General features: G+C 42.1%; 3 protein-coding genes across 12 annotated transcripts; all 3 read left to right on the forward strand.

Annotated features, from left to right (window-relative positions):
• The first annotated feature begins 3,032 nt into the window (after positions 1 to 3,032).
• Positions 3,033 to 8,674, forward strand: LOC103721674 (importin subunit alpha-1b-like). Of its 3 annotated transcripts, none has more exons than XM_008811971.4 (11): positions 3,033 to 3,458; positions 3,621 to 3,717; positions 3,862 to 3,953; positions 4,060 to 4,191; positions 4,320 to 4,505; positions 4,607 to 4,770; positions 4,858 to 4,936; positions 7,041 to 7,169; positions 7,412 to 7,539; positions 7,640 to 8,028; positions 8,147 to 8,674. In XM_008811971.4, exons 1-10 carry the CDS (start codon positions 3,246 to 3,248, stop codon positions 8,013 to 8,015), a joined length of 1,596 nt encoding a protein of 531 aa, XP_008810193.2. In that variant the 5' UTR covers positions 3,033 to 3,245; the 3' UTR covers positions 8,016 to 8,028; positions 8,147 to 8,674. The 3 variants fall into 3 exon arrangements, with proteins under 3 accessions (XP_008810193.2, XP_008810194.2, XP_008810191.2); XM_008811972.4 differs by having other exon boundaries at positions 3,034 to 3,458; positions 7,640 to 8,018; positions 8,109 to 8,674; XM_008811969.4 differs by having other exon boundaries at positions 3,034 to 3,458; positions 7,640 to 8,018.
• Positions 8,675 to 8,997: 323 nt separating this feature from the next.
• On the forward strand, positions 8,998 to 20,077 carry LOC103721672 (pentatricopeptide repeat-containing protein At4g02750-like). Of its 8 annotated transcripts, none has more exons than XM_039116307.1 (4): positions 8,998 to 13,726; positions 13,972 to 16,281; positions 19,402 to 19,462; positions 19,548 to 20,077. In XM_039116307.1, the coding sequence occupies exon 1, from the start codon at positions 9,787 to 9,789 to the stop codon at positions 12,583 to 12,585; it is 2,799 nt and encodes a 932-aa protein (XP_038972235.1). In that variant the 5' UTR covers positions 8,998 to 9,786; the 3' UTR covers positions 12,586 to 13,726; positions 13,972 to 16,281; positions 19,402 to 19,462; positions 19,548 to 20,077. The 8 variants fall into 8 exon arrangements, with proteins under 8 accessions (XP_038972235.1, XP_038972233.1, XP_038972232.1 ...); XM_039116305.1 differs by having other exon boundaries at positions 19,576 to 20,077; XM_039116304.1 differs by having other exon boundaries at positions 13,972 to 14,145; positions 16,168 to 19,462; positions 19,576 to 20,077.
• A 161-nt stretch (positions 20,078 to 20,238) lies between these two features.
• LOC103698753 lies at positions 20,239 to 24,003 on the forward strand. Its single transcript, XM_008780797.4, has 3 exons — positions 20,239 to 21,012; positions 21,865 to 22,236; positions 23,195 to 24,003. The coding sequence occupies exons 1-3, from the start codon at positions 20,574 to 20,576 to the stop codon at positions 23,566 to 23,568; spliced, it is 1,185 nt and encodes a 394-aa protein (XP_008779019.2). The 5' UTR covers positions 20,239 to 20,573; the 3' UTR covers positions 23,569 to 24,003.
• Positions 24,004 to 24,878: the final 875 nt, after the last annotated feature.

The raw sequence follows: 24,878 nt of genomic DNA on the forward strand, positions 1-24,878 counted from the left end.
TAGGTGCCGCGTTTTCCTAACAAGCTGGGCTCTAATTGGGCTGATTTTGACATTTCAAGCACTTATAGTATAGATTAATCTCCAATTAATACGAGAAAAAAGTTTAAGAAAAATACAGGAAAAAATGGGACATTTGGTTACAATCAAGATTCAAGATAGTTTCTGTGGTCTAATAACAACTTCATAATGATTTGCCTAGAAGTTTGATGTCATTAATTTGAAGGTTCGAGTTTAGCCCCAAAATCTAAGGCATAGCTATAAATGTGAGCAGGCTTAGGACCTTTGTCAATCTCTATGGTCTAACTTGACAAACCTTATTAATCCAAAGCATGGAGAACTAGGTTTAAGTCAATTACATCCTTTTGGACACTTGATATTAGGCAAGGATGAATGTGCATTCTAGCTTGTTCCGCGACATGGGATCCGATAAGTTGCTTTGTTCCCCCTTAAACAAAGAAAGTCTTATCCACATTGCAATTATTTAGGTCTAGCTTTCCAGAGGTGCACTATATAAGAGCATAATTCAAAACATCTAGTTATTAAACATGGGTGTGACCACTAAGGCAAACCGTACGTCACGACAAGTCGTATAAATTAACGTGTAGCTACACACAAAGATCACTAAAAAATGCTGAAAATGCATAAATAGTGCACTGTCCAAAGATAGAATCCAAGATATCTGGCTATTAAATACGGGTGTGACCACCAGGGCAAATCCTAGTTTGCGACGAGATGTATAAATTTAGGTGTAGCCACATACAAAGGTCACAAGAGAATGCTGAAAATGCATAAAATATAAGGAGATAGATGGATGAGTAAAGAATTAGAGCAAGCATTTATCTAATAGATTGCTTAATAAGGCTCCTATGCAAAAATTCTTATTAGTATTAATCATTTTCATTTTTTATCTTTCTCTGAATAGGGTTGGAATTGGGCCGAGCTAGGCCAAACCACTTCCTTGTTGGGCTCGCCTTTTGGGCATTGGGTTGGGCCTAAGCCAAAGGTTTTTTTTTTTTTTTTTTTTTGGGACTCAAAATCATTGCTTGAGCCCAACGTGTCCCCAAGCCTAGGCCCAATATCGGATAAGCCAGGTTGGGCCAAAAGGTTAGGAGGACCTAATCGGCCCAACTGACCCAAAATTTTGGCAGGCTTTGAGCCAAGCCCTAGCCTCGCTTCATCCATTGAATGGGGGATATCAAGAGACATATCACGTAGAGTGAGAGAGCAGTAGGGACAAAGGATACTTGATTAACACTGCTGATAAGAGGAAGAGAGGTGGTGCCTAATTGCCAACAAGAGGAGGGCTTGCTTGCCCTATTTGGAAGAGTAGGTGAGGCAACGAAAAGTTATGAGAGGGGTGATGGATGAGAGCAAGGAGTAGGTGAATAGCCGAATAAGGATTAGGGAATTAGGGATTAGGCCATCAAGGATTCAAGAATCCGACTTAGTGAGATAGTGACTAAATTTTAATTGCTCGAGATAGACTCTCAAAAGCTCAGATCACATGTTAGACCTCAAACAAATAACTTGGTTGGATTAAGAATAAAGTTGGGCCTTGAGCCAGGTTAAGACTTAGCACCAAGCTCAGCTCAAAATTCTTTCATATTTTGTTTGTAGGTTCAAGCCCGACTTGCACAATCTCGACTTAGCATATGGTTTGAGTTAATTAAAGCTGGCCACTCATTCATTTGCAGCTACGTTGGTTGAGGGTGCTTTTTTTTTTTATGGTAAATAATAGGAGGGGAGGGGGAGAGGCAGAACCCCACCCGCATAGCAGTTTCCACTGGGCCTCCCTTCTATCAAAAAATATTCGATGCGGATCGCAAGTTTCCGCGTGCCCTTCCCAACCTGTGGAAAACTCCACTGGGCCATCCACGTGTGAGTACGTCATCCCAGCGTCACCTTAGTACTGATGGAAGGAAAGCATATCCACACAGAGTTATTCAGGCGTGAGACATGCGGTCTCCTGATTTAATCGATAGCTGCACATTTCGAACCCGGACAACTCGAATGGAGTCCAAATTTTTTTACCACCAGACTACCATATTGGTTGAGCGTGCTTTGATCCCACGACATAGCTCACATGGAGTGTAGGTCGTGATGAGGTAAAGACGCTTCCCTATCGTGCGTCTTGTCGTTCGTGCGAACCTAATCCGACTCACACTAGCCCGCGTGGTTCAAGTCAACAAAGCCGTCCAATACGTGCGAGGTTTAGAATCCAGTCACCGCTCTGTGTTCTCTCTGACCGGGTCAGTAGTCAAAATTCAAACCATCGTCTGCAACCGGTACGATATCGAGGAACATCTTACCGGAGAACGAACCGTAACCAGATTCCCGTGATGCTCTCTTCCACCGCCCAACCTTTACCATCCAACGGCCGAGATCCCTCCCCCCGTTCGTAGTTCAAATGTTACTAACTTGTAAATATGGTCACAGTTCATGACCCTTTTTTCTTACGTAAAATTTACACCAAACCAGATCTAGTTAAGCTACAATACGGCACGTGGAAGACGAGCGCTCACTCCCGAACCGACCCTCGAGTCAAATAACAGCCAATCGTCACTCGCCACATCCTCAAGATGAGGTTTACCTAATCTTCTCCCCGGAGAGCACGATACCGCGATTCTTTCCATCCCCACCACCTTTGCCCTCGAACTTTTAACCGACCTAAACCTCTACCCCAAGATGCCGCGTGGCCCGAACATGTCATAGATGGGCGTCAATCTGGTGTCAGTTTGTAGCAACCTTGCGTAACCGTAGTCGATAAGCAATACCTGCCACGTACCCGGTATCCGATTAGTTACATTCTTTCTCGAGAGCACGTTACCACGATTTTTTTCCACATCTACCATTCTACCGTCGCCTGGAAATTATTTCCAAATAACCACGAATGTCTGTCTAACCCACTTGTTCGCCCAAGACAGTATAATAATAAAAAAAAGCAAGCGGGACCCACAAGAAATTATTCGGGTGGGTCGGGGGTTCCGTTTGGTTTGAAATTATCTCAAAGTATTAGCATTCTAGGGTTTTTTCGTCTCCCGTCGGCCGTGGCGTCTCTCATTTCAACCTATAAAAAAGAACCCTTTGCCCTTTTCTGTTCTCCTCCAGTCCTCTTCTCTCTCTCTGTCTCGCTTTCTCTCATACGAACTGCGCTAGGGTTAGGGTATAGCCCTCGGCCCTCCGCTTCTTCGTCCGGTGTTCTTCTCTTCCAGGTCTTTCTTCTTCGTTCTCCGGGGTCGGGTGCCATGTCGCTGAGGCCAAGCGAGCGGGCGGAGGTCCGCCGGAACCGGTACAAGGTGGCGGTGGACGCGGAGGAGGGCCGGCGGCGGAGGGAGGACAACATGGTGGAGATCCGGAAGAGCCGACGGGAGGAGAGCCTCCAGAAGAAGCGCCGCGAGGGCATGCAGGCCCAGCCCTTCCCCCCTCCCGCGTTACACGCGTCCGCTCTCGAGAAGAAGGTGAATCCATTTTTCATTTTGATCTGCTGCTCTAGTCTTCTGGATCGCGAGATCGGCCTGATTGATGGGCCTGTTAGGGTTATTCTAGCTCTAGGGCTAGGGTTTTTGGATTTAGGTCTCATGGACTTTTTTTGTTTTTTCATACTGTGTTCGAATTCGCAGTTGGAGAGCCTTCCGGCGATGGTGGCGGGTGTCTATTCGGACGACAGCACGCTGCAGCTTGAGGCAACCACTCAGTTCCGAAAGCTTCTATCTATAGGTAAAGGATTGATCAAAGATTTCTCTTTTTCCCTCAATTTTAATGGTTTTACGGTACCTTTTCTTCAATAATATATTCTCAGTTGTGATTTTTTATTTCCGAGAAATTGACTGTTGTAATTGTATTATTATAAAAAAAAAATAGAACGAAGCCCTCCAATTGAGGAGGTTATCCAATCTGGAGTGGTTCCCCGCTTTGTGGAATTCCTTACAAGGGAAGATTTTCCCCAACTTCAGGCAAGAATTTCTTCTGTTGAAGCTAATTTAATTTGGTCATGCGCGTTTATGCTGTTGGCTGTTTAATTCATTCTAATATTTTGCTTGTTCTGAATAATTTGGACAGTTTGAAGCAGCTTGGGCACTCACCAACATCGCCTCAGGGACCTCAGAGAATACCAAGGTCGTGATAGATCACGGGGCTGTTCCGATATTTGTTAAGCTTCTAAGTTCCCCCAGCGATGATGTCCGCGAGCAGGTGTATAGAGATCTGTAAATTGAGAATCTGGATTTTTTTCATGATATCCTTGTTGATAACGCTAAAAAAGGATTAGTTTTTGCGGGTTTTCATTTTAGCTTATTATGTGACCCTATACTGAATTTTAGGCGGTATGGGCTTTGGGAAACGTTGCTGGTGATTCCCCAAGATGCCGTGATCTTGTTTTGGCCAATGGCGCATTGATTCCACTGTTGGCTCAACTGAACGAGCATGCCAAACTCTCAATGTTGAGGAATGCCACATGGACTCTGTCGAATTTCTGCAGGGGAAAACCACAACCAGTTTTTGAGCAGGTCTGGCTGTTGGCTATATTATTATGTTCTTTATAATCTGGCAATGTGTTCCTTTTAATCTGTATGATTGTATCAAAGGCTTGTATTTTATTGATGAGCAGGTTAAGCCAGCTCTTCCTGCACTTGAGCGCCTCATTCATTCAAATGACGAGGAAGTTCTCACTGATGCATGCTGGGCACTGTCATATTTGTCAGATGGTACCAATGACAAAATCCAAGCTGTAATTGAAGCGGGTGTCATCCCTCGGCTTGTAGAGCTGCTTATGTATGTATTTTTTATTTGTTTATAACTTTTATCAGAGTTTTTACTTTCTTCTGAATGTCCTCTTAATTTGGTGTCTTATCTTTTCAGGCATCCTTCACCTTCGGTGCTTATTCCAGCTCTACGGACTGTTGGTAACATTGTCACTGGAGACGACGTGCAGACACAGGTATCTGAACGAGCACTGATCATCTAATTTGTATCATTTCTTTGCTTTCTTTTAGAATATCCTTTAATGCTTGATGCCTTTCAACAAGTATATACTCTTATGAGATGCTAATTAGAATTTGAGAAGCATGTTGACAAGTTTCTCTGATGTTTTTATTTGTTGTGCACTGACAACTCTGGATGATGTAAATTCTGCACGAAACAAATGGATATTCCTCAGCTTGATGCTTATAGCATGTTTGAATGTTGATTTGCGGCCATTGTTGTAGAACTTTTTTTTTTTGAATTTGAGGAAGCTGCAACACCCTTGCTAGTGGTAGTTGCAGTGCCCTTTATCAATGTGCATTGACCCTTGCTTGGATTTATTTAGCATCAATTTCTTGTTTGGCTTCCACTTTTTTTTGTGATGTTTTTTCCCTGTGGCTCTATATGGTTTCATTTGGACTGGTTTGACTATTGCTTCTATACAAAGAAGGATTTGAAGGAACTGGGGAGCTGGATAAAGGGAGAAGTGGGGTAAATCAGAAAGCATGTTAACATCTGAAGTCTAGGGTATCTTTGGTGTACCACAAGCTACCTTTTAGATTCATCTTAGAATCTTGTATGCTAATGTTGTTGGAGGTGGTACTCCAAGTGCATTTGTGTGTAAATGTATGGATGTCCTCTAGTTACTTGGTTGGGCATTTAAAAACCTGCTTGGTATGTCTTTGAAAGGGTAGAATTTATTGATGTTGATGAGATGGAGAAGTTAGGTCGTAACCAAGATCAATGTCAACCAAATTTTGTACAAGTTACAAGTCCTTAGTAGAATTTTTTAATATTTTCATGGTTCTCAGCAAAATCACAAAGTAATGATCGTGCTTTCAGTTGAAAACCTTGTGCAACTAGTGTGTGATTCTGGTGGTGGCCACGTTTCTTTGTGTAATTTAAATGTCCCTAACAGGTTACGACATAATTTGTTTGTTTAGGATAGTTTGTTATTGCCCTTTAGATAATTATTGTGTGTGAAAACCAAAGCAAGTAGTGGAATTTGGTGATCAGAGTGGATCTGACCCATGATCTATGTGTGCTAGGGGAGCTGCAGCTTGGGACATTTGGGGCTGTCCATTAGCCAATTGTGGTGTTTGCAACTGGATTTAATTTGATAGTCTAACGAGAATGCCAAGGCTTAAAACAAGAGGAGGGTGTGAGGACCCATTTTGGACACATGTTTAGTCCCAAATTAACTGTGCCTCAAGGAGATCTTAGTCACTTATACAAGGCCAAGGAATCAAAATAACAGTTCTCTGGCTAGCCTTTTCGGATAAGGTCCTGGGTCATTACAAGAAGTATCCATAAATTACAACAAATAGCTTTGGAATAGCAATGGTTTTCTTGTGTTTATATCTTTCAGGTTCTATTGAGTCACTTAGAAATTCTTCTTTGCTGCTTCCTGTGTATCTTTCCTGCATGTTATGATACAGGCGGACAATTTCTGTTTATCTGAGGAACTTCTTTTGGGAAGATCGATAAATCAGTAAATGTTGGAAATTGAGATGACTATGGGAAGCTGACAAGGAACGATGACACATTTTAGTCTATCTATTTTCACTTTGTTGGTATCAGATGAATGTGTGGCAGAAATATTACAATTTGTTCCACGAATCTATACTTTTTCTGTTTTTGAGCCTAGCTGATATCCGAAAGTCAAAAAGCACCAATGTTCCACATTTTTTGCTAAATATGGCATGATGATGCGTGCATGTTCCTTCTTTTGGTACTCAGTTTTCTTTAAATATCACTAGTACATTTTTCATGTATTTTTTATAGCTAAAGAATTTATTTCAAATTTAGCTTTAGTTAGCTTAAAGTTGCTGTTTCAATATTGGTAATTATGCCACATTTGTTCTCCACATCATATCAGTTTTCTCCTAGTGCATGTCATTCCTAAATTTGAATTTTACTTTAATTAAGTGATGACTGGATTTTTTTTTTTTTTTTTGCATTCGAATGTGTTGACTCTTGTTTTGAAGAAATTCTGCTTAGACTGTGCTGTACTGTTCCTCCCTCTAATCTTATATTCTATGTCATGATGTCATGAAACAATATATTTTGCCCCTGTCCAGTATGTTATCAATTATCAGGCACTTCCTTGCCTCCTGAGCCTCTTGACGCACAATCATAAGAAATCCATAAAGAAGGAAGCTTGCTGGACCATTTCAAATATCACAGCTGGAAATAAGGATCAGATACAGGTATGGATGATGAAAATGAAAGACATTTAATTACATATCTTGTTTCATTTACATATCATGAATGAGTCCACTTGTGTTTTTAGAGACACAAGCATATTCTCTTGAAGAGACTCGGAAGTTAAATATAGGAAGTTTTATATTTCTCTGAATTATTAAGTATCTAGTGCGACAACTTTTTTCTTCGTCCCTACCAAAATTCCTTTACTATTGTGCTAAGAATAATTGATACAACTGAATTACAGGCTGTGATTGCTGCTGGTATCATTGGTCCTTTAGTTCACCTGCTGCAGACTGCTGAATTTGATATCAAGAAGGAGGCAGCGTGGGCCATCTCGAATGCAACTTCTGGTGGTACCCATGATCAAATTAAGTATGTGTTTGACAGTCTAGAAACTTCCATGCTGTTTTTCACATTTGGATGTTCCTCATAGCTTATAACTTGACATGGTTGCTTGTGAACTGCGGTGCAGGTTTCTAGTGGGCCAGGGCTGCATCAAGCCGTTGTGTGATCTCCTTGTTTGCCCTGACCCAAGAATTGTTACTGTTTGTTTGGAAGGGCTCGAGAACATCTTGAAGGTTGGCGAGGCCGAAAAGAACTTAGGTGCAACTGCGGGTGTGAACCTGTATGCGCAGATGATTGATGAAGCTGAGGGCTTAGAGAAGATTGAGAATCTTCAGAGCCATGACAACACAGAGATCTATGAGAAGGCTGTAAAGATCCTCGAGACATATTGGTTGGAGGAGGAAGATGATGCCATGCCTACAGGTGATGCTGCTCAAAGTGGGTTCCAGTTTGGGAACAACGAGCAGGTCCAAGTTCCATCTGGTGGATTCAACTTCAGTTGAAAGGTTAGATGGTGTAAGATATAACATTAGTTCTCTTCTGTTTTAACACCTGAGTTAAATGGCCTAAGTTCAATTGTTTTTGTTGAGTAATAGAAGATTGCATTGTGCCCAACCTGCTGGATTTTCTGCAGACATTGAAGGATGGTGTCCCAGCAATGTTGATGGGGCCTGTTCAAATGTCGGTCGGGGGAGTCTTGTGTTATTGTCCGGTCGGGTCCAGTCGGTCCAGTCTGAAGCGTTGATGAAGGTTCTACCAAATAAAGGAGCAGGTTTTATGGCAGACATCATTCCAGGGTGCATTCTGGTTCTGAGACAAGTCTTATTGGTCTAGCTCCTCTGGCTTCCTACCAGTGGATATGAGGTTAGCCTGATGGTCTATGAATGTCAGAAAGGGAGTGGAAAATATTTGGCCCACTTTGAGTCAAAAAGTATGTGTTGTTGCATGTTGCAGGTGATTATAAAACACAGGTTATAGTCTTTTTACCTCATGTATAGCATGAGTTCTCTTTTAGAGGTTTAATAGGGTCCATTCTTGGTTTGTTTCTCTTGAAGGGGTCGTTTGTTTGACCTTTCTGATAGAGTGTATTGTAGCATGTCGTGCAAGTCACAGCAACTTCAAAACGTTGAGAAATGGAATTGAAGTATCTTATTTGTGTCCACTTTTATTGGTTCAAGCTGGATGCGGTCAAATTTTATTGCTTGGTGTGGACTCTTGATTATAATTATTCAACGCGTTGTTACTTCTGCTAGTGGTTTATCGACTTTTTTTTGCCCCCACTAAATGTGTACACTAAAGTATTAAGTTTATGTTTAATTGGCCTTCTGTATTTTGTATCTTTTATTTATTGGTTTTCACCGTATTTCATTGCAATATTTGCCCCAATCTCTTTCCTTTATGCGGTATAAAATTAGGTTTTTTATAAGGTTCCAAGGGTTTCAAAACTTCGAAAGTCTCTGGATCTTTTCAATCCTCGTATTCTTCAACTGTGGGTAAGTGTTTGGATCTTCAACTGTGGGTAAGTGTTTGGATCGTATGTGAAAGGATGCTGACTGTATATCGAGTTTTGTAACAATTTAGAATTTAAATTCATTCAAATCTAATTGTAAACATTTCTATCAGTTCGTGGCCAGTTCAATAAATTTGTGTTGCAGTATTCTTTATTCGTTTTTGATATTATTTGATACGGAGCCTGAAATATAAAAAACCTCGTTTATTTGTTGGATGAAGGGTGAAGTGCTATCAAAGTGCCTCATTTCTTTTCTGGATGGGGCGATTGTAGTTCCTGTAGTTCTTGAACGGAGAAGAAAGAAAGTTGTTGATGGATGAATAAACTTTGGTTCCTTTTCTTCATTTACGTCTCTTAACATGATCTTCCTCCTACTGTCGCCCCAGCCTGAGTAAAGTGTTGGCTCGCCAGCTGCAACTTACACCTCTCAAGCTCTCAATATCCTAATACATATCTAACAATTTCTTGATACACGTAAATATATTTTTATCGATAGATATTTGAAACTGTAAATTGATATTTTGTTAATATATAACGTTTGTCAAAGTGATATACACCCAAGTCTTTTCTGTGTGGTGATACATAGCTAACATCCATTGATACACATTTCACCTAGTATTCTTGCCCTTTTCGTCCCGCCCTTCTGGAGTTACACCTGATGGTCATTAATCAGAGCCGTTCGATACACGTGCTGCGAGTTTGGCTACCGAAATCTGAAAGAATTCCGACTGCCGAGAAAAAGGCTTCAGTCTTCCGCCAATTCCATGGCGGTGGTCTTCAGATGGGGGAGGAACTCCTTCCTTTGTTCTCATCCCATGGTTCGTCGTCGTCGTCTTCTTCTCCGGTTTATCTCCACTTCTGCCCTCCCCGTGTATCGAAATTCGGGAAGAGACCTCTCCGTCTACAGCTCCAGGATCCGAGAACTAGCGCGCCTCGGCCATGCCAGCGAAGCCCGCCGGTTGTTCGACGAGATGCCGCACAGGGATACCATCACCTGGAACTCCATGATCCTCGGGTACTCCCAGAACGGCATGATGGAGGAGGCTCGCTCTCTCTTCGATGCCTTCGCTGGTAGGAATACCAGGACGTGGACCATTCTAGTCTCCGGGTACGCCAAGAACGGGCGCGTCGACGAGGCTCGCCTCCTGTTCGACTCAATGCCGGAGCGCAATGAGGTTTCTTGGAATGCCATGATCAGTGGGTATGTCCAGAATGGGGACATCAAGCATGCTTGGATTTTGTTCGATGAAATGCCTGAGAGGAACATTGTGTCGTGGAACTCTATGATCACCGGGTATTGCCACGCGCATCGGATGGGGGAAGCTCGAAGACTTTTTGAAAATATGCCAGAGAGGAATCTGGTTTCTTGGACTGTGATGATTTCTGGGTATGCTCAGATTGATGACCACAGCGAGGCGTGGAGGGTTTTTGTTAGAATGCACCGCGAGGGAGTGAGCCCGGACCAGGCCAATTTTGCCGCCGCTGTCTCTGCGGTTGTTGGTCTCGGTGACCTCAAGCTGCTCGAGAACCTGCGGACGCTTGCGATCAAGGCTGATTTTGAGGGGGATGTGGTTGTGGGCACCGCGATGCTAAATGCATACACGAGAGAGAGTGCAGGGTTGGACATGGCAGTGAAGTTCTTTGAGGGAATGCCGGAGAGGAATGAATACTCTTGGTCCACTATGATTGCTGCCTTCTCGCATGTTGGACGGTTGGATGATGCTCTCTCTGTTTATGAGAGGGACCCCGAGAAGTCGATCGCCTCTCGGACTGCATTGCTGACTGGTTTTGCTCAAAATGGTAGGATTCACGAGGCAAGACTCCTATTCGAACAGATTCCAAACCCTAATGTGGTGTCCTGGAATGCCTTGATTGCTGGGTATGCACAGAACAGTATGCTTGATAAGGCGGAGGAGTTATTTAATAGAATGCCCGTAAGGAATGCAATCTCATGGGCCGCGATGATAGCTGGCTATGCACAGAATGGGCGGAGTGAGGAAGCTCTGGAGCTTCTGTCAGAGCTTCATGGGCTCGGGATGCTGCCCAGCCTTTCAAGTTTCACCAGTGGTTTCTTTGCCTGTGCTAACATTGGATCTCTCGAGATGGGCAAACAGTTGCATGCTCTTGCAATTAAGGCTGGTTCTCAGTTCAATTCATTTGTTAGCAATGGTCTGATTTCTATGTATGCAAAGTGCAGGAAGATGGAAGATGTAAGTCAGGTTTTTAGCTGGATGAGAGTGAGAGATACTGTATCCTGGAACTCTTTGATTGTGGCACTATCTCAGAACTATATGTTGGAGGATGCACGAACTGCTTTTGATAAGATGCCCAATCGAGATGTAGTGTCCTGGACTGCCATGATTTCAGCATATGTACAAGCTGAACATGGGAATGAGGCTTTGAAACTATTCCTCAGAATGTTACGTGAAGGAATTTTACCCAACTCGTCAACAATAACTAGCCTGCTTAGTACTTGTGGGAGCTTGGGTGCCACGAAGCTAGGTCGGCAGATCCATGGCCTTGCTATTAAATTGGGTTATGCTTTGGAACTCTTTGTGGGCAATGCTTTGATAACAATGTACTTTAAGTGTGGCTGTGTTGATTCTTTCTGGGTCTTTGATGAGATGGTGGAGCGTGACATAGTTACATGGAACTCAGTGCTTGCAGGCTGCGGTCAGCATGGTTTTGGGAGAGAAGCCATTGAGATTTTTGAGCTGATGAAATCTGAAGGAGTTTTGCCAAACCAGATCACTTTCATGGGGCTCTTATGTGCCTGTAGCCATGCTGGATTAGTCGATGAAGGATGGCACTATTTTAAGTCAATGAACAGAGATTATGGGCTCATGCCACTGGAGGGGCAGTATGCCTGTATGGTGGACCTTCTTGGCCGGGCTGGTCACTTGTATGAAGCTGAAGCATTCATAGAGAACATGCCTATTGAGCCAGATTCTGTAGTCTGGGGAGCACTGCTTGGTGCTTGCAGAATCCATCAGAATGTGGAACTTGGCAGAAGGGTTGCTGAAAGGCTGTTTGATATGGAGCCACAGAATTCTGGAAATTATGTTTTACTATCAAATATCTATGCATCTCTTGGGATGTGGGATGAAGTTGAAGAGGTGAGGAAGCTGATGAGGGAGCGAGGTGTGACAAAAGTGCCAGGGTGCAGCTGGATGCAAATAAGAAACAAGATGCACTATTTTGTCACTGGAGATAAGCAGCATGAGCAGATTGAGGAGATACGTGCTACTCTGAAGGAGTTGTATAGGAAACTGAAAGATACAGGTTATGTTCCTGACACCAAATTTGTTCTTCATGATGTGGAGGAGGAGCAGAAGGAGAATGCTCTTCTCTACCACAGTGAGAAACTAGCTGTTGCTTATAGTCTCCTGACAACACCCAATGGCACACCAATGCAAATTATGAAGAACCTCCGAATTTGTGGTGACTGCCATACTTTTATCAAGTTCGTATCCAAGGTTACTGAAAGAGAAATTGACATAAGAGATGGAAACAGGTTCCACCATTTTAAAAATGGTGTTTGTTCTTGTGGAGATTATTGGTGACTTTGTATTTATCTTGTGAGGGGATTCATAGAAAGAATCTCTGCTAAACTGCTAGATGGTCAGGAGCAAAGAATTCTTAATGGATAAAGAATCTGGTTCCAACTGTTCTAGAACAGGTGTTGCTCACGAGGAAATTACTGGTGGGGGCTTTTGTGGCAACGATGATCAGATGAGGCTTGCAGAATTCTGGTTTTTTGTGGAAGCATTAAACCATTCACTGACCTTGATGGGCATAGCTGAGCTTCGCTATCTAATGTTTTAAAGAGCTCAAAGATGAGTGGCTTCTGAAGTTATCTGCAATCTTGCATCTGAAGGTCCAGATTGATGGGAAGAGAACCTGCGAATGCATCTTTCTTTGCCCAGAGTGGCTTTGCTTTTCGATATACTGGCAGTTTTGCATTAGAAGGCCTTGATTGATGGAAGGAGAAGCTTCTGAACCAGACCAGAGGCCAAATGAATTACAGAAAAAGATATGAATCATTATTTTATGGTTTGTCATGTTCAGTGACAAACTAGATGTAGTAGAATGAAAATGATAACAGAATGTCAAAAGTTACTGCAATAACAGAATCAATCCAGAAAGAAGTGACAGCAAGAATCTGATATTTTTTATTTAAGAATGTTTTGGATTTCTTCAACAATCAACTTTACTCTTGAGATTGCCAAACAACCATGCTTCAGGTGCAAAAAGGAAAAATGAAAAAAGAATCAAAAGGAAACGGAGGAAGAAGTGGTTACAATATGGAGCACAGTGTTCTGATACCATGTGAAAAAGCATGTACATAAGGAAGAGAGAGAGAGAGAGTATGCAGCATGGTTCTTATCAGTCTATGCCATTTATGAATTGCTTGTATATTTAATCTTTTGATAGTGATAAGGTCCTGGAATGACTAATCTTATCTTGCTTGAGTTGACATTTATAAATCAGGCACCAATTAGGGAGCACGTATTCACTTTTGGTGGTCTGTTATGATCTTAAATCTGAAATTTGGACCAATATAAAATGTCTTCATTCTTGAGCTGACAATAACTGAAGGCGCTCAGTGAAGGTGCAACCTAACCAGGTTGAGATGGCAGCAATCTGCGTCCATGTTTAACAATATTACGAGGATGGTGGAGTTTATGCATTATCTTGTACAAGGTGACTAAGACTTTTACATATTGATACCATGGTGTTTCGTCATTTTCTGCTTGGTTTTGTTCTTGGAAATTTTTAATTTTACATTTGACAAGTGAACTCATTTAAGTACCCAAAATTAAACATTTCAATTTCCAGTATTTTCCAGAAAATTCAGTTGCAGGTTTTCTGGTGATTTGTGCATTACCTCTTGCTTTCTCTTTTTTAATAAATAGCTAATTATGCACTTCCTTTCAAACTGCTGTCAGTTCAATGCCATGGGACATCACGGAATGGAAATTAATGTATACAATTCATGGCTTACTGATGAGGGGAAGATGGCGCCTGCTTTTCAATATGATACACTAATTTTCCATCTTTACATTAGTGTTGCAAAAGATAGCTAGGATGACTTTAAATGGTTAAGTGGACTTCATTTATGTGTAAGTTTGTTCTCGAACAGTCTCCTGAAGTTTTCTCCCTTTCAAATTATTATTATCATGGAAAAGCTGTGATTAAGCATGCACATGCATGCGTGCAGAAAGACATATGCACACACACACATGGCCTACGTGCACACTCGCTTATATGGATGCAAACATTCCCATGCACACTATCATCAACATCTCAATGTTTCTATTGTTTGAACAGATCTTCTGATTTTCTATTTTTTTTTTTGCAAATTACACTTTATATCTGATATAACCTTTGGGATTTTGACGACAGTAGCATTTGTTTCTCATTTCAGTGACTATGGGAATTGTTTAGTGAAATAACCGCTGTTTTCTGATCGAGCACGTTAGCTAATTCAAACAAATGGCATTTCAAAACATGCTAACTGAAATCATGTTGCTGATTGACTTCTTGCTCCCTTTTAAGTTTTAAACTTGAAGATTGATTTCTTGGACTCCTGTTTCTATTAACATTTTCTTTTAAAAATCTTACTGATATACTCCTCTTTATATTTACATATATCAGAATATTTTAAAACTTTTTTTACCTGGAAAAGTAGTTGAGCCTCCCCATACAACAATTGACCTCAGATATTGTGAGTGCATCAAGCATAAGCAACAAGTTGGGAAAATGGCTGGGTTTTGCCCTGGACCTACTGCATTTATCCATATTCACGCATTTTTGTTATGTTACACTCTCTTTAGCTATGCCTTATATTCTTTCTGAACAGAAAAGAAGTACCATGGTAGTGGGCAATAACCCTCCAACAATAGCTATAAACATGACTAACATCACTATCAAAATAATTTGGAAAGATGTACAGATCTTTATCTGCTGTTATTATTTATAAGGGATACTTTATCTCTCTCTGTATGCTTTTCCATGATAAAACTGTTATGTGGGATGGAATTTAACAATCAGGCCTGTGGCATCGTCTCATTTACTGTGCTCAAATCTTCAATGATATTGGATCACTGATGTGATTCCTAAATCAAGTACAGAGAATTTATAGTCAAGGTCTAGAGCGTGAACATTTTAGAAAATTCTATGCTGTCAAAGTTGTTAATTCCACTTTTTTGTCACTTTTTATTTCGAAGCTGGAAACTGTGAGCTGGATAGTTCTACAAATTCAACTTTTAGCATCAGATGTCATATGCGCTTCAATAGTTATGCTTGACTTATACTTGACTTAAGCTCTGTTTGGATGTGGACATTGCTTAGTTGCTGATATCACAAATGCATCACAAGGAGCAGTGCGAGTAGTCCAGAAGGGGAAGAAAGGGCCTATTGAGGGAAGCCATCAAATTTGAAATCCTTAAATTTTATGGATAATGTAAATCATGCTTTACAGGGATAGTGTGATTGGCGGCTTCTCCTGATCCTACATACTCCTTCCTGGCTTTCTCACTCCACTTTTCTCTTCACCCTCCCCTCATGCAAGAGATATTCAACAAGTAAGATGTGTCCAAATAGAGCCTTGGAGTTGAGAGATAATCACTACATGATTTTGACCATATAATCAGGCAGAACCACTTTTGGTTCAACCATGGAGAATATGGTTAGCCATCGTATAGCATAAACATCAGTCAGTGGAAGACAGTAAAGTAGTAAAAGTATTCTCTCAGTATCCCTTCTCTCTTTAATTTTTTTTCTATATATGTAATTACATGTTAGATTTCTAATACTCAAAACTCAAATTTTATTCTGTTTCCCCCGATAACTAAAGCCGTCATCACGACCATCAGATTGTTGGAAGGTGCTCCAAAAGTTAATATTCATGGATTTAAAACGAAAATTGTCTTCGGTTGGTCTGGTTTATGCTTCCTTTTAACCTCATAAATATGATGAATAAGCAGATCAAAGACTTAAGAATACATTAATTGGAGTACAATACAATTTGTCTGTATTTCTAAACTGAAGTTCAATTACCTTTTTTTTATTAATCTGTGCTTTCATAAGTGCATAAGTGTTGTGCCTGAAACATCTTATCAATTTTTTTTCTTGTGTAGAAGTTTGTTAATATCACAGTCCATATTTGGGCCATCTTCAATTCTTCATACTTGCATCAGTCACTAGATGGTTGCACTGAAACTCCTTACTTCACCGTCCACACTTGGAATCCTTTGGTAGCTTCTCTAACTTCAGCATTTCCTGCTTTAAGATGTTTCCTCTTTAGCCATGCTATGAATGCATTGCTGGTTATTATTTAATCGATTTGCCTGCGCACATATTCTTATCATCATCTGCATCTAGTTGCACCATCACTCTATATGTGGCACTGCTGGGCATGTACTTCATAGGAGGGCAGTGTTTATTTATCGTGTTAACAAATTTGCTCTATTGCCAGTTAACTTCATCAGCCAACTCATCCAGTCACCACACTGTCTCTGCCATATCCCTACTTTGCAGACTTACGGCTTTGAGATCTTAAGTTTGCATCTTAACAACCATTATTTTATGGTTAACTTTGTTTTGTGACAGTTTTGTGATAGAATTAATGAAAAAAATCAGCTACATAGTTGCAACAACAATTATTCTCTCTACCAAGCTTTCTCTTAGTATCATTGTGTATAATATCATAGGTCTCTACATGAAATGAGTACATATAGGGCTGGAAATAGACCGGGCTGGGCCGAGCCACACCCCTACTCGAGCCCGGCCCGAAATATTTTTTCGGGCTTCGAGCCGGGCTTAGGCCCAAAAATACGAAACCCCGGCCCAAGCCCAATTAGGCCAACCAAGTGGGGAGATTGAGAGAGAAGATCATGATACCTCTTCAATGGCGGCGGAGGCGGAGAGAAGAGGAATCGAGTACGAGGAGAGGTGGAGAACGGTGAATGAGGAGAACTCTAGCCTTAGGCTCCGGATTGGATTTTGTTGATCGATCGGATTCCGTATTTGGGAGTTTGGGGAATAGACCGAATAAGAGAAGTTATCGACGGTCTGTTGCTCGTTGGTACTCCCCCCACTCCCCATGCATTCTGGCGTAGGCTTCGGTGCGCCCAGCGCTATGTAGGCGTGGCCGTCCTTCAACGACGGCAGTGGTCCGAACGACCCGCCCTCGACATCCTTCGCCTGGTCTGCACCTCCGGTGGCTATCTCCTCGATCAATTGGACCACCTCCTTCATATTGAGCCTTTGTTTTGAATCTACGTCGATGTACGCCTCACGAGCTGCAGGAGCCGCTCCATCACCAGCTCCGATGCCTTGTCTCCTCCTGTGATCATTGAAGCGATAAGTTCTCTCATAGACCGGAGCCGACACCAGAGGGCATGGGGATTTCGGGTCTTATCCAGTCTCGAGCTTGGGCTGGGCCCGGGCTGGGTCAATGATATACTCGAGCCTGGCTCGAAAAAAAAGTGGGCTCTATAATTAAACCCAAATCCGACCTGAAAATTGTCGGGCCTAGCCAATAGCCCGGCCCGAACCCATTTCCAGCCCTAAGTACATACCCATATTTGTTATCCTAAAGCTTTGTCATGTGAGAGAGGTATGCATGATGAGAGTTTCTTTTAGTATGGTAGTAGAAATATGGAAAAATAAAATCTTGACATTACATGAATTTAATGAATTTGCTAGAATTCATGAAAAAAGTAGATATAGCCTCTAAATAGCCATGAGATTCATTTGGTTGATGCGATATATCTTTTAGATACTAGGTGATCACTTGGAAGTTGCTCTGTCGCTACCTTTGTAGCTTGACTGCACATCATGATGCAATTGACACGTAGTGTTTATTTGAGGAAGTTCTTTTGGGAAGACCAATGAAAGACCTTGGACGACACTGGAACAAAGGTGGCTGCTGGAAACCTAGAAGAATTAGTGATACATTTTAGGGTGCCATCTGTTTCAACTCTGCCGCTATTAGATATAAATGGTGCTGATGCATGTGAGGCAGAAAACTGTTGTATTTGCCATGAGAATGCATTTTCCATCATTGAACCCAAGCCAATATATGAACAAGCTCCCATATTTTGCATGCTTGCTACCTATATTGAGAGTTCCTTGCAATGTAATCTTATATGCATGTCGAATCCGTAGGCATGATAATTGTTCCTGTCAAATGCAACTCCTTTGATTTTTGCCTACTTTTTTTTTAAAAAAAAATGATTTTCTCAAAACATCACCAATGTATTGGCTTTATTTCATACTTCATTTATTCATTGAGACTTTCATTTTTCTATAACTTTAATTGTCTTAAAGTTGCTGTTTCGATATCATGGTTATGTCACACTGGCTGCCAATGTGGTATTAGCTCTCTTTCAGTCTTTGTAGCTCTTATAGTTTCTCTAAACTTGCTGGATTTGAATGTGTCAAACTCTTGGACATTTGGCTTATGTTGAGTTGTGATGTTCTTCTTCATCTGGTCTCAGTTACCTATATCATGATACAAAGTGTGTTATCAATGATCAAACACTTCCTTTCCTTTCCAAGCCTCTTGAGATACAATCATAAGAAATCCACCAAGAGGGAAGCTTGCTGGACCATATGAAACATCACAGCTGGAATCAAGGATCAGATACAGGCAAGGTTCGCCGGACCGACCGTACCGACGTACCGGTGGACAATGGTATCGGTTTCGGAACCGATACCGAACCAGAGACGCGACGTGCGGACGCAAAAAAAAAAAACTATGCATCCGCGTGCGGATGTGTTAGATGCTGTGGTGTTAAATGGCCCACGCGGGCTGCCAGCCCACGTGGGCACGCTGCCCCGCACGAGGTAATAGCTTGTACCGGTGGAAACCGGCTTGTATCGGTTCGTACCGAGCCGGTACGCACCGGTTTAAGTACGGAACCAATCAGTTCCAACCCAAACTCGGTCGGAACCGAATTTAAATATTGTATCGTACCGGTGCCTGTCGGCACCGGTTCGGTATGGGCCGAACCAACCGGTTCCGATCAGTTCGGCATACCTTAGATATAGGCATGGGTGGTGAAAGTGAATGACATGATTGGATACCATTCTTCTTTTGCATATTGTCAGGTTTGCCAACAGTGTGCTTGACCTTGTGAGTGAAGCTATTATCATGTTTCTGTAGACATAATCATAATTTCTTGAAGAAAATTCTTGCAGTTAAAGATGAAAGATTTATTCTTCATTGAATTACTGAGTGCCTAGTGCAACAACCTTTGTTTTGTCCCATCAGAATTCCTCTTATTGTTATGCTAGGACAACTTTTTATCACTAAATCCCATGTTGTAATTACTGTTGCTACTATTGGTTCTTCATTGCACCTGCTGCAGACTGCTGAGTTTGATATCAAGAACGAGGCTTTGTTGGCCATCTCAAATGCAACTTCCAGCGGTATGCACGACCAAATAAAGCATGCGCTTGCCATTTCAGTCTTTTTGTGTTCTACTTGTTCACTAATTGGAAGTTTCTCTCATAGTTTGATCTTGCTGTGAACTGGGGTTCAGATTTCCGACGAGCTAGGTCTGCATCAAGCCCTTGTGCGATCTCCTCATCCGCCCTGACCCAAGAATTGTCAACAGTTTCTTTCGAAGGTCTTGAAAACATCATGAAGGCCAGTGAAGCTGAGAAGTTGAGCACCACTGGGAGTGCTAAATTTGTAAGTGCAGTTGATGGCCGGCATTGCCGAGATTCATAAGAAGGCTGCAAAGATACTTGGGAACAACGAGCAGGTCCCATTTCCATCTGATGGATTCAACTTCAGCTAAGAGGAGGTTGGTTTAAAAAATCCCATTAGTTCTCGGTTGTGTAGGATACTTCGGCAACGTGAAGATCAATCATTTTTTCGCACAAAAGATACAATCCATACCCTTATCAATAAACTCTGAAACCCTTTATGTAAGGAGGCATTGCAGCAAAATAGAAAAATGGCATGGAACCTTTCTCAATGAAAGAAGAGCCCCGGTGTTCTTAAATTTGATGCTGTATAGAAAGGTCCAATTCTATCCATCTGTGTGTATATGTATGAATGTATGTATGTGTCGAATATGACACAATATCTATCTATATATGGAAGTCTGTGAGTACTGATTTAGTTTGGTTTAAATCATTCCTAAACACATCGTACCAAGATTGCGCAATCCACCCCTGCTAAATGCCAATTCATCACTCTTTTGCTCATGGTAAGGTTTTGAAAGTTTCATGGGAACCTTCTCGGACTCGATAACTGTTCCTGCTAATGTAGGACGAAATAATTAAAATTGGTCCCGGAATATTTAATGCACCACTTTTACGTGCATGAGTTCCGACTCGCATCCACCCTACTGCGCCAAAACCCACCTTCTAAGAACCGCGGCAGAGCCCCGCACGGGGAGAGAGAGAGAGAGAGAGAGAGAGTGAGAGAGGGAGAGGAGCCGCCTTTGAGTGTAGGAGCGAAGCCCCCAAGAAAGGGGAGAAGAGGAACAAAAAAAGAGAGACACACCGAAGCCGGAACGAAGCGGAGGGGATGCGAAGCACCGTACCGCCCCTCATCGACGGCGGCGGAGGCGTCGACGACGACCACCACCGCAAGGAACTCTTCTGCTATGTCTACTGGTGGCGGTCCCTCCCCGAGTTCGACGGCGGTGGGCGGGGGGAGGTCTTCTCCTCCAGGGCCTCCGGCGGCCTGACGCCAAGGCTCCGGGTGGTGAAGGAGCTGGAGAGGCTCGCGATGCTGGCGCACGAGTCGCTCGACGATTTGCGGCACAAGCTGCTTACCTATAGAGCCGGGGATCTCTGGTTCCCCGCCGGTGGGATCCCGAAGCAGGAGACCGACATCCCGCCGGTTATCACGATACTGCTACTTGGTTTTGCGGGGTCGGGGAAGAGCTCGCTGGTTAATCTCATGTACTCCGTCTTCGGCCGGTCCGGCTTCGTCCCCTTCGCCCATTCCGCCTCCCCTGCCGGTACTTGTTGCAAAGATGCGGTTTTTTTTTTCTTTTTTTGTGGGAAAACTGGGTTTTTGCTGTTGTTCTAAAATTTGGCGATCTTTTATGTCGTTATGTGTTTTCTCCTCTTATTTACTTGTTTTTCTCATTATTTCCGGCCGAAAGTTCTGCTTTCTTGAACTGGGTTTGTTTTAAAATTGTAAAACCTCAGCGGGGGTATCGATCGGCTTTTCTGCGGATTTCTTATCAAAAAAGCTCTGATCTTTCGAGCTGCGGCTTGCGTTAGTTTAGAAAACTTAAAATTTCTGATGTGAGTATGGCCTTTTCCCCCTTTACTTCCACATTTCCGCCGAAATCTCTGATTTTTTAGACGTAGTTTGAGTTGTTTTGCAAAAAGATTCTAATGATTTTTTTAATGAACCTGTGATCTTTTTTTTTTCTTTTTTTATAGCTTGCTCCCTCGCTTCCAATCCATGCTTCGGCTCGAAGCTCTGATTTTTCCGAACTGGGATCGCCCTGTATGCATGAATTTTGTTCCACAAAAAAAGCTCTGTTGTTTCCGACGCTTCCCTGAAAAAAATTAATTTTTCCGAACGAAGCCTCCCGTACTTTGCTCAAGAAGTTAAACTTCTCATGAAAAAAATTGATCTAATTCCTGAAAAAAAACTCAATTTTTTCGAACTAGGCATGCTTTTCCCCTTATTTTTTTTTCAGAAAAAGGCGATGATTTCGGAGCTAGTTACAGTATAGTTTCCACTCTGATTTGATTTCTTTTCTTCCAATTTCGGATCAAAAGTTACGATTTTTCGAGACAGCTATCATCAAAACCTCGTCTCTAAATTTTTCCTACTTGAATTCTCGACGTTGCAGGGAAGGACGGGCGGACGCAGTACTTGGAGGAGCACAACGTTCTGAGGTCGACGCGGAACGGCTTCTGCGTCTTCGACTCCCGGGGGCTCGACTACGACCGGGTGGCGGAGGGTCTCGTCGAGGTGGCGGAGTGGATGGAGGATGGCGTCCGCCACCGCCAGCCCTGCCGCGGCTCCGCCCTCCCGGATCCCGCCTCCGCCGGACCCTCCTCCGCCGTCGCGGCCGCCAAGCGCTTCGTCCGGCGACGGGTCAACTGCGCCATGGTCGTCGCCGACCTCTCCGAGCTCAACCAATCCCTCGTCTCCGGTGACCTCCGGCCGCTTGAGGCCACGCGCGGGCTCTTCCACTCCCCTTCAATCCAAACGTACTGCAGTGAGTTTGTCTTCCCCCTCCCTCTCCCTTGACGGCCGTTATAACGTGTTATAATAGCCGTTAACACGTGCTATAATAGCCGTAACGGTTTTGGATGCCCTTTGCTGTGATAAGTAACAGTTGTTAAATAACGGCCGTGATAACGGTAGTTCTTTTGGTGTTCCTCTTCTTCTTCTTCTTCTTCTTCTTTTATTAAATTTTTTATAACCCCTATCTCTTAGTGTTTGTGTGAGTAAATAGGTAGATAAAATTCAGATGTTCATGTCATTTCTTTACAAAAAAAAAAATCATGACGAATTCATGTAAGCCGTAATTGAAGAGCATTATAATAAAATAACAGGTAAGTAACTACCATTCTATTAAGTTTTTCATCGTGATTGTTTTATAAATATTTTTTTTCCGCACATCTACTCATTAAAAATATTTTAGTAATTTTAATTTGAAAACCGTTAATTTTTTAACGGTCAGTTCCTTATATGGTACCCAAATAACGATAGATATGTCAAAAGCAGGTCCGATTACGCCTATTCCTAATCCTAAATAGAATGTAACGACGTAGGGATCCATATGTAAACATAGTATCTATTTACATACGCTCGAATGACCCCTTCTCATAATAAGAATGTAAATAACCCTATTCCGGTCTGGTCCGGTATGGAATGAACTTATAATTTAAACTAGATCCAATAAAAAATAGACCGATTGAACAATAAGAAAATAACCGACCTCCCTTATTCTCTTAGGAGGAGATATATATATATGCAAAAAAAAAAAAAAAAAGTAAAAGAAGTATAAAGATATACATGTAAATATTAATTTTACAAGAATATTTATGCAAAATTTAATATTTAAGAGATTATTCATATAAAAAAATTTATTTATTATATCAAACCTTGGCTGTGACCCTTATTTGTTTAGTATTTTAATCCCTTTTTTTTCCTTTTGTTAATGATAACAGATGACAACCCCATCTTGGTGCTGACCCATGGGGATGAGCTCACCGCGGAAGAGCGGATCAACACAAGGGTTCAAGTCTGCGAGTATTTGGGGGTGTCGGAGACGGTGGGGGTCTACGACGTGGCGTGTGCCAACGAGGACGGGTCCCTGGTGGACGAGACGGATCCGGTCACCGCCTACGCCGTGGCCGAGGCCGTTTACCGGGCCCTCCTGGTGGCCGACCGGGGCCACCCCCCCAAGCCCAACGTCAAGGACTGGCTCATCTTGGTCCTCTCTTGGGCCATGTGCGCCCTCTCGGCCTTCTTCGCTTTCCTTTCCGCTTCTTGTTCCAAGGTGGCCAAGGCTAGTAGAGAGCAGAAATTTAGGCCACAATGAAGTGGAAGTAGTAGCTTGCGGAAGACTAGCTAGGGTTGCACTTGTGCTGATTTTGGATCCCATGCCATAGCTCAATCAAAACCGATAGTTTCCGTTGCATCGTGCCGATTGCATATGTGTCTCGGATCTGGGTCCGACTCGAACAATATGCTACATGATTACGGACTTCCCGCCCAACCCAACCCTAATTCCACTTGGATTGAGAATGTTGGGTTGACTTAGGATTGGAAATTTTCCTGGTTGGATTAGGCTCGGGTTGGTCGTTAGACTGATTTGCATTGTTCAAGTTGTACCATTAGTATTATTGTTGTAATTGATAGGTGTAGTGATGGTTGGGTGTTCTGAGTTTTGATGAGATGATTAGAATGGAGAGGGCTTGTCATCTGGTCAAAGCTTACGTTTTTAGATGATTTAATGGGATTATTTGGCTGCTAACATGGTTCTTTGTTCTTTGTTCTTTATGTGATAATTAGAATATCGTTGTATGTTCATTTCTATCTTATTAGTAATTTGTATTGTTGTACTTCATTCCTAATCGAATGTTCCAATGTGAAAGATTTTCATGATGTTATGTGGCGTTGTATTGCTTTAGCCATTTGAGTTTTCATCTCAGCTATAATCCTTATCATCTCCCTTGGAGCTAATCGATATGTTTCGAGAAATCATCTAATATAAAATTAATAAAAGATCTACTTTTTTTTAGCAATTCTGGTTAGAGTCATGCCTCAAGAATGGCATGGGTATTGGATCGAGAAGGTGTGGATTAGCTTATCCCAGTCTCAAAAAAAAAAAATCAATTCCTTAAAATGGTAGTTAATCTTCCAAGTCGAGATTTTGACATCTCTTTTTCTTATAATAGCAATCAAGGTCCTAATTTTTCAACATCTCGTTTCCGTTGTTATAAGTCTAGATATCACCCTCCATTACAAAGGTCAAGTTTTAAAATGGTAGGAAGGTATTTCTCTCTCCTATCTTGTAAGGAAAGGAAACTAGTCTCTAAGATTGACCATAAATTATGGACTCTTAGCTCCTTCTGACTTAAAACCATTTGTACCAATTTTACCTAACTAAACCATGCCCAAATTTTGTTGCATGGAAGTCTTAGAGTTGGGTTCGGTGTACATAGAGCTCAAAGTTACACCCTAGAATCCTATATTTCATTTACAGACAATAGATTGCTTACTTTGATACTTCTTTCTTTTTAAGAAAAGTAAACACTGCAAATCCCAGCACAGTCAGACATCTAATTAGATGGATCACTATAAGCACAAGAGAAAGTAGTCTACCTCTTGCCATTGGGATTCCCGATG

The sequence above is a fragment of the Phoenix dactylifera genome, unplaced genomic scaffold, assembly GCF_009389715.1.
Source record: "Phoenix dactylifera cultivar Barhee BC4 unplaced genomic scaffold, palm_55x_up_171113_PBpolish2nd_filt_p 000077F, whole genome shotgun sequence".
NCBI lineage: Eukaryota > Viridiplantae > Streptophyta > Magnoliopsida > Arecales > Arecaceae > Phoenix > Phoenix dactylifera.

What these genes read in the sequence shown, in the direction of transcription:
- LOC103721674 (XM_008811971.4), top strand. Translation starts at nt 3,246, where the DNA reads ATGTCGCTGAGGCCAAGCGAGCGGGCGGAGGTCCGCCGGAACCGGTAC. An exon ending in CGTCCGCTCTCGAGAAGAAG is followed by an intron (nt 3,459 to 3,620) that starts GTGAATCCATTT and finishes TCGAATTCGCAG; the next exon opens with TTGGAGAGCCTTCCGGCGAT. An exon ending in AAGATTTTCCCCAACTTCAG is followed by an intron (nt 3,954 to 4,059) that starts GCAAGAATTTCT and finishes TAATTTGGACAG; the next exon opens with TTTGAAGCAGCTTGGGCACT.
- LOC103721672 (XM_039116306.1), top strand. Translation starts at nt 9,787, where the DNA reads ATGGCGGTGGTCTTCAGATGGGGGAGGAACTCCTTCCTTTGTTCTCAT.
- LOC103698753 (XM_008780797.4), top strand. Translation starts at nt 20,574, where the DNA reads ATGCGAAGCACCGTACCGCCCCTCATCGACGGCGGCGGAGGCGTCGAC. An exon ending in CCATTCCGCCTCCCCTGCCG is followed by an intron (nt 21,013 to 21,864) that starts GTACTTGTTGCA and finishes TCGACGTTGCAG; the next exon opens with GGAAGGACGGGCGGACGCAG. An exon ending in TTCAATCCAAACGTACTGCA is followed by an intron (nt 22,237 to 23,194) that starts GTGAGTTTGTCT and finishes TAATGATAACAG; the next exon opens with ATGACAACCCCATCTTGGTG.